Raw genomic sequence first — 7,612 nt, forward strand, 5'->3', positions numbered from 1 at the left:
TGCGCGTCACTTCCGGCCACGCCCCGGAGGGACGGGCGGGGCTTTCGCCGTGACGTCACAGACAGACCACGCCCCCGGTCCTGCAGAAAGGGGCGGGGTCTGCATGGGTGGGGTCGGTGACGTCATCGCGTTTCGGTCGCCAATATCTTGGGGGGGCGGCCCCTCCCCCACCGGGGTCCCCCCCTTCCCCTTCCCCCCCTCGTCCCGCCCCTCCCCCACAGGCGCCGGAGCCGTTCGGATGCCGCGAATTTATTGGGGGGGAGGGGCCGGGGGGGATTTGGGGCAAATCCGGGCGGGTTCGGGGTCCGGGGGGGTCCCACGGGGTCACCGAGAGCCGCCGTCCTCTGGGGGGGGGAGGGGAGATCAATGGGGAACCCCTCTGCCCCTCCCCCCCCCGGGATTCCCTCTCTGCCCCTCCCCCCCCGGGATTCCCCATCTGCCCCTCCCCCCCCGGGATTCCCCCTCTGCCCCTCCCCCCCGGGATTCCCTCTCTTCCCCTCCCCCCCCCGGGATTCCCTCTCTGCCCCTCCCCCCCAGGCATTCACTCTCTGCCCCTCCCCCCCCGGCATTCCCTCTCTGCCCCTCCCCCCCCGGGATTCCCCCTCTGCCCCTCCCCCCCCCGGGATTCCCTCTCTGCCCCTCCCCCCCCAGGGATTCCCCCTCTGCCCCTCCCCCCCCGGGATTCCCTCTCTGCCCCTCCCCCCCCGGGATTCCCTCTCTGCCCCTCCCCCCCCGGGATTCCCTCTCTGCCCCTCCCCCCCCCCTCGGGGACCCCCCCCGCCCCTCCCCCACTGACCCTCGGGGTGGGGGCAGGGCGGGACGTTCCGGCACGGCCGCGTCTCGTTCAGGGCCCCCCCCGGGGGGGGGGAGGGGCAGAGCGCGCGCGCCTCCCCCCAGAACGAAACCTCGGAGCTCCCGGCAGAGCCCACGTGGGAAACTGTGGGGCTGGGGGGGGATGGGGGTCAGCTCTGCCCCACTGAGAGACCCCCGGCCCCATAGAGAGACCCCCGGCCCCACTGAGAGACCCCCGACCCCACTGAGAGACCCCCGGCCCCATTGAGAGACCCCCGACCCCATTGAGAGACCCCGGCCCCACTGAAACACCCCCGGCCCCATTGAGAGACCCCCGGCCCCACTGAGAGACCCCCGGCCCCATAGAGAGACCCCCGGCCCCACTGAGAGACCCCCGGCCCCACTGAGAGACCCCGGCCCCATTGAGAGACCCCCGGCCCCACTGAGAGACCCCCGACCCCATTGAGAGACCCCCGACCCCATTGAGAGACCCCCGACCCCATTGAGAGACCCCCGGCCCCATTGAGAGACCCCCTATAGAAACACCCCAAGCCCCACTGAGAGACCCCGGCCCCACTGAGAGACCCCCGGCCCCAGTGAGAGACCCCCGACCCCACTGAGAGACCCCGGCCCCATAGAGACACCCCCGGCCCCACTGAGAGACCCCCGGCCCCACTGAGAGACCCCCCATAGAAACACCCTCGGCCCCACTGAGAGACCCCGGCCCCACTGAGAGACCCAGGCCCCATTGAGAGACCCCCTATAGAAACACCCCCAGCCCCAAGAAGACCTTCCTGGCCCCATAGAGAGAACCCCCCCAGCCCCATTGAGAGACCCCGGCCCCATTGAGAGCCCCCAGCCCCACTGAAACACCCCCGGCCCCACTGAGAGACCCCGGCCCCACTGAGAGACCCCGATCCCATTGAGAGACCCCTGGCCCCATTGAGAGACCCCCTATAGAAACACCCCTAGCCCCACTGAGACCCCCGACCCCATAGAGACCCCCCCGGCCCCATTGAGAGACCCCCACAGAAACACCCCCAGCCCCAAAAAGACCTTCCCGGCCCCATAGAGAGAACCCCCCCAGCCCCATTGAGAGCCCCCGGCCCCATTGAGAGACCCCGGCCCCACTGAAAGACCCCGGCCCCATAGAGACCTCTCAAAGCCCATAAAAGCCCCCAGCCCCATAACATCCCCCAGCCCCCCCAGGAGCCCCCAGCCCCCAGCCCCACTCACGCGTAGTCGGGCAGGATGGGGCGGCACTCGCGGCTGCGGCTCCGGGTGGGGCTGGCCCCACAGGGGGGGGTGCAGAGCCCCCAGTGGCTCCAGTCTGACCAGTTCCCGGGCACTGGGAGAGGGGGGGACACCGGGCAGCGTCACCCCCCGGCCCCACAGCGCCCCATAGAGCAGGGGTGGGGGTTTGTGGGGCTGGGGGGGGAAAGGGGGTGGGTGTGGGGCAGCTGTGGGGGCTGTGGGGCAGCAAATGAGAGCTCTGGGGCAGCTCTGGGGCTCCCAGCGGGATCCGTGGGGCAGCCGTGGGGGCAGGGGTTCCCAGCCGGATCCGTGGGGCTCCCAGCAGGATCTGTGGGGCAGCTCTGAGTGCTTTGGGGCTCCCAACCGGACCCATGGGGCAGCAGTGGGGCAGCAGTGGGGCAGGGGCTCCCAACAGGATCTCTGGGGCTCCCAGCCAGATCTGTGGGGCTCCCAGCTGGATCTGTGGGGCAGCCGTGGGGCAGGGGCTCCCAGCTGGATCCATGGGGCTCCCAGCAGGATCTCTGGGGCTCCCAGCAGGATCTCTGGGGCTCCCAGCCGGACCCATGGGGCAGCCGTGGGGCAGCCGTGGGGCAGGGGCTCCCAGCCGGATCTCTGGGGCTCCCAGCGGGATCCGTGGGGCAGCCATGGGGGCAGGGGTTCCCAGCCGGATCCGTGGGGCTCCCAGCAGGATCCGTGGGGCAGCTCTGGGTGCTTTGGGGCTCCCAGCGGGATCCGTGGGGCAGCCGTGGGGCAGCCGTGGGGCAGCCATGGGGCAGCCGTGGGGCAGCCGTGGGGCAGGGCTCACTCACTGACGCAGTTGTGGATGTTGTAGCAGGCCCGGATCTGGATGGTGCCGCCGCCGTCTCCGTCCGTGGGGCAGACGGGACCCCCCGGGCGGTGCCCCACACATCCCCGCGTGCGCCGCTGCTGCCCCACGGCGCGCCGGCAGCGGATGTCGTCCCACAGCTTCGCGCAGGGGCTCCAGGGGCTCCAGGGACCCCAGTGCACCGGGGCTGGGGGAGGGGGCAGCAGGATGGCCGTGAGCTCCCCTCCCCCTCTTCCCCTCCCCCTCCTTCCCTCCCCCCTCCCCCTTCCCCTTCCCCTCCCCCTCCTTCCCTTCCCCTTTCCCCTTTTCCTTTTCCCTTTTTCTCTTCACTTTTCCCTTTCTCCCTTTTCTCTTTCCCCTCCCTTCCCTCACAGCCACGCCCCTTTAAGCCCCACCCTCATAACCACACCCCTTTAAGCCCCGCCTCCAGACTGCTGCATCACTGTAAACCACGCCCAACCACACCCCTTCAAGCCCTGCCCACAACCACACCCCGTTAAGCCCCGCCCACAACCACACCTTATTAAGCCCCGCCCATACCCCACACCCCGTTAAGCCCCGCCCACAACCACACCTTATTAAGCCCCGCCCATAACCACACCCCGTTAAAGCCCCGCCTACAATAGAGCCCCTTTTTATCCCCGCCCCTCCAAGCCCCGCCCCTCCAAGCCCCGCCCCTCCAAGCCCCGCCCCCTCACCCGGGCAGGGGTCCCGGGGTCCGCAGACCCCCCGGCGGCTCCCGGGCCCGGGGCAGCCCCTCCCCCCGTGTTTGGGGGCGGGGGCGTCGCAGGCGCGGCTCAGAACGACCCCGCCCAGGCCGCACGTGACCGGACAGGGCGTGGCCGGAGACCACGCCCCCCACGCGCCGTCCACTGTGGGGGGGAGGGGGAGGGGTCAGGGAGGTCACGCTCCCTTCCCCCTCCCTGGCTGGGGGGGTCTTGGGGGGTCCCGAGGGGTCCTGGAGGGTTCTGGGGGTTTTGGGGGGGTCTCCTGGGGGTTCTGGGCGGGTTTTGGAGGGTTCCGGGGGTCTCAGGAGGTCCCTGGGGGGTTCCCGGGGGGTCTCAGGAGATCCCGGGGGGTCTCAGGGGGTCCCGGGGGGGTCTCAGGAGGTCCCTGGGGGGTTCCCGGGGGGTCTCAGGAGATCCCGGGGGGGTCTCAGGGGGTCCCGGGGGGTGTCCCGGGGGTCTCAGGAGGTCCCGGGGGGGTTCCCGGGGGGGTCTCAGGGGGTTCCCGGGGGTCTCAGGGGGTCCCGGGGGTGTCCCGGGGGTCTCACCGGGGCAGGGCGGCAGTCCCGGGCAGGGGTCGCTCTGGGAGGCGTTTCCGGGGCAGGGGGCTCCGGGGGGGTCCCGCGATGGCTCCGGGGAATCGCAGCGGCGGCTCCGGCTCCGCCTCGGGCCCGACCCCGACCCCCGGCACGACCCCGGGCAGGGCCCCCAGGACCCCCACGGGCCCCACGCGCCCGCCACTGCGGGGGGAGGGGAAAGGGTCGGGGGCCGCCCCTCCCCCCGCTCCCCACCCCCCCCAAATGTCTCACGGGGTCCTGGGGGTGTGGGGTCTGTCCCATCCCCCTCCCCCACCTTCACACCTTCCTGCCCCTCCCCCACCTTCGGGCCTTCCCGCCCCTCCCCCACCTTCGGGCCTTCCCGCCCCTCCCCCACCTTCACACCTTCCCGCCCCTCCCCCACCTCATCCTCCTGCCCTTCCCCCCAAATCTCCCTCTCCTCTCCCCCTCCCCTCCCCCCTCATGGTACCCCACTCCCGCCCCTCCCCCACCATTCTCCCCTCCCCCCGCCCCTCCCCCTCACCGGGGCACGCGGTTGGGGTCTGGGGGCACCCCCGGCTCTCCTCGGCGCCCCCGGGCCCGCAGGAGCCGCCGCAGCTCGGGGGGGGCTGGGAGCAGCTCCGGAGGCGCCGCTGGGACCCCTCCCCACAGGAGACCGAGCAGCGCCCCCAGGGCCCCCAGGGACCCCAGCCCCCCGCGACTGGGGGGGGGACAGGGTGGACACGTCACCCCCGTGTCCCCAAATCCCCCCCAGAGCCCCCCCAGCGTGGCGCTGATGTCCCCTCGTGTCCCCAACGTGCCCCCCATCCCCCCCAACCCCTCCCCCACATCACCCAGCCCCCCCCGTGTCACATTCATGTCCCCAATGTCCCCCCCGTGTCCCCAATGTCCCCCCCATTTCTCCCCGTGTCCTTCCACGACCTCCCCCACATCCGTCCCCAGCCCCCCGTGTCCCCTCTGTGTCCCCCAATGTCCCCCCAGCCCCTCCCCCACGTCCCCCAGCCCCCCCGTGTCCCCCAGCCCCTCCCCCACGCCCCCCAGCCCCCCCCGTGTCCCCCAATGCCCCCCATGTCCCCCCCATTTCTCCCCGTGTCCTTCCACATCCTCCCCCCATGTCACCGAAGTGTCCCCAAAGTGTCCCCCAGCCCCCCCAGCCCCTCCCCCACATCCCCCAGCCCCCCCCAAACCCCCCCAGCCCCTCCCCCGTGTCCCCCCCGTGTCCCACCAGGACAGCAGCCGGTGTCACACGCCCTCAGCTGCCACTCGCTGTTGTCCCCCGGCTGTCCCCCGGGGGGGCGGCGGCTGCGGCCCCTCCTCTGCGCCCCCTCCCCGCACGACACCGAGCAGCGGCTCCAGGGCTCCCACGGCCCCCACGCGCCCGGCCTGGGGTCACACGGGGGTCACGGGGGTCACACAGGGGTCACGGGGGTTATACGGGGGTCACAGAGGTCACACGGGGGTCACGGGGGTCACACGGGGGTCACGGGGGTCACACGGGGGTCACGGGGGTTATACGGGGGTCACAGGGGTCACCCGGGGGTCAGCAGGGTCACACAGGGGTCACAGGGGTTACTCAGGGGTCACTCAGGGTCACTCAGAGTCACTCAGGGGTCACTCAGGGGTCACACAGGGGTCAGCAGGGTCATTCAGGGTCACTCAGAGGTCAGTGGGGTCACTCAGGGGTCACTCAGGGGTCATTCAAGGGTCACCCAGGGATCAGCAGGGTCACTCAGGGTCACTCAGGGGTCACTCAGGGGTCAATGGCATCACTCTGGGGTCACTCGTGGTCACTCAGGGTCACTCAAGGGTCACTCGGGGTCACTCCATGCCCCCCCAAACCCCGTCCCCTCCCTGTGTCCCCAGTTGGGCGGAGCAGTGGGCGGAGCTAAAGAGGGTGGAGCTGGAGTGGGAGGGGCTTTGACATGGGCATGGCTTGGTGCTGTGGGTGTGGCCTGAGGGTGTGGCCTGGTGTGGGCGTGACCTGGTGTGGGTGTGGCTGGGGCGTGGCTGGCTGGGCGTGGCCAGGAGTTCACTTTGGGGCGTGGCTTCAGTGGAAGTGGGGCATTGGAGCGTGGCCACAAGGTGGGGGGGGGGGGGTGGGCGTGGTCGGGGTGGGCGTGGCCAGGGGCGTGTCTGACCGGCAGCTGCGGCAGTGGCCGTGTGGGCGGAGCCTGTAGCCGTGGGCGGGGTTCAGGCAGCAATCGGCCAATGGGAGCGGCTCCTCCCCCAGCGGCTCCGTGCAGGCCCCGCCCCCTTCAGCCTCCTCCAATTGGGCGAAGCACCAGACGGGCGTGGCCGCTGAAGGCGGGGCCAGGGGTCACCGCAGGGTCACCAGTGCTCCCAGTTTATCCCAGTGACCTTTAAGTCTCCACCTCCCCCTCCCTCCACGCGGCTCCCAGTGCTCCCAGTAACCCCCAGTGCCCTCCCAGTGTCCCCCCAGTGTCCCCCTAGTGCCCTCCCAGTGCTCCCAGTAACCCCCAGTATCCCCCCAGTGTCCCCCCAGTGTCCCCCCAGTGCCCCCAGTGCCCTCCCAGTGCTCCCAGTAACCCCCAGTGTCCCCCCAGTGTCCCCCCAGTGTCCCCCCAGTGCCCCCAGTGCCCTCCCAGTGCTCCCAGTAACCCCCAGTGCCCTCCCAGTGTCCCCCCAGTGTCCCCCCAGTGTCCCCCCAGTGCCCCCAGTGCCCTCCCAGTGCTCCCAGTAACCCCCAGTGTCCCCCCAGTGCCCTCCCAGTAACCCCCAGTGCCCTCCCAGTGCTCCCAGTAACCCCCAGTGCCCTCCCAGTGTCCCCCCAGTGCTCCCAGTGCTCCCAGTGCCCCCCCAGTGCCCCCCAGTGTCCCCCCAGTGCCCTCCCAGTGCTCCCAGTAACCCCCCAGTGCCCTCCCAGTAACCCCCAGTGCCCTCCCAGTCCATCCCAGTCTGCCCCATTCTGCCCTCCCAGTTCCCCCAGTACCCCCAGCTCCCCCCTCCCAGTTCCCACCAGTAACTCCAGTTCCTCCTGCTGCCCTCCCAGTCCACCCCTTTCCCCACTTCGCCCTTCCCAGTGCTCCCAGTGCCCCCAGTTTCCCCTCCCAGTTGCTCCCAGTGCTCCCAGTTGCCCCAGTTTCCCCTCCCAGTGCCCCCAGTTGCTCCCAGTTCTCCCTCCCAGTTGCTCCCAGTTGCCCCCAGTGCTCCCAGTTCCCCCTCCCAGTTCTCCCCAGTTGCTCCCAGTTCCCCCAGTTTCCCCTCCCAGTTGCTCCCAGTGCTCCCAGTGCCCCCACCTTAGCACTCCCAGTTGCTCCCAGTGTACCCAGTTTCCCCTCCCAGTGCTCCCAGTGCTCCCAGTTGCTCCCAGTTCCCCCCAGTGCTCCCAGTACCGCCGTTTCCCATCCCAGTCAGCAGGGCCAGGCCCAGGAGCAGCGCCGGGGGCGCCATGGGGGAAGTGGGGGAGGGGCAGCGAGGGGGTCCCCACCCACAGGAAG

General features: G+C 71.1%; 1 protein-coding gene across 1 annotated transcript; it reads right to left on the reverse strand.

The window, feature by feature from the left end:
* Nucleotides 1-259: 259 nt before the first annotated feature.
* On the reverse strand, nucleotides 260-7,607 carry CFP (complement factor properdin). The gene is made up of 10 exons (XM_086871022.1): nucleotides 7,508-7,607; nucleotides 6,293-6,452; nucleotides 5,380-5,537; nucleotides 4,678-4,854; nucleotides 4,146-4,337; nucleotides 3,571-3,744; nucleotides 2,856-3,059; nucleotides 2,029-2,140; nucleotides 797-945; nucleotides 260-344 (listed from the first exon to the last, which is right to left on the reverse strand). Exons 1-10 carry the CDS (start codon nucleotides 7,563-7,565, stop codon nucleotides 325-327), a joined length of 1,404 nt encoding a protein of 467 aa, XP_086727148.1. The 5' UTR covers nucleotides 7,566-7,607; the 3' UTR covers nucleotides 260-324.
* Nucleotides 7,608-7,612: the final 5 nt, after the last annotated feature.

The sequence above is a fragment of the Cyanistes caeruleus genome, chromosome 34 (genome assembly GCF_971803275.1).
Source record: "Cyanistes caeruleus chromosome 34, bCyaCae1.hap1.1, whole genome shotgun sequence".
Lineage (NCBI taxonomy): Eukaryota > Metazoa > Chordata > Aves > Passeriformes > Paridae > Cyanistes > Cyanistes caeruleus.

Coding starts and splice junctions, on each gene's coding strand:
- CFP (XM_086871022.1), bottom strand. CDS start 7,565: ATGGCGCCCCCGGCGCTGCTCCTGGGCCTGGCCCTGCTGACTGGGATG. Junction 5,538..6,292: donor GGCCACTGCCGCAGCTGCCG/GTCAGACACGCC, acceptor GTGTGACCCCAG/GCCGGGCGCGTGGGGGCCGT. Junction 3,060..3,570: donor ACCCCGGGACCCCTGCCCGG/GTGAGGGGGCGG, acceptor CCCCTCCCCCAG/CCCCGGTGCACTGGGGTCCC.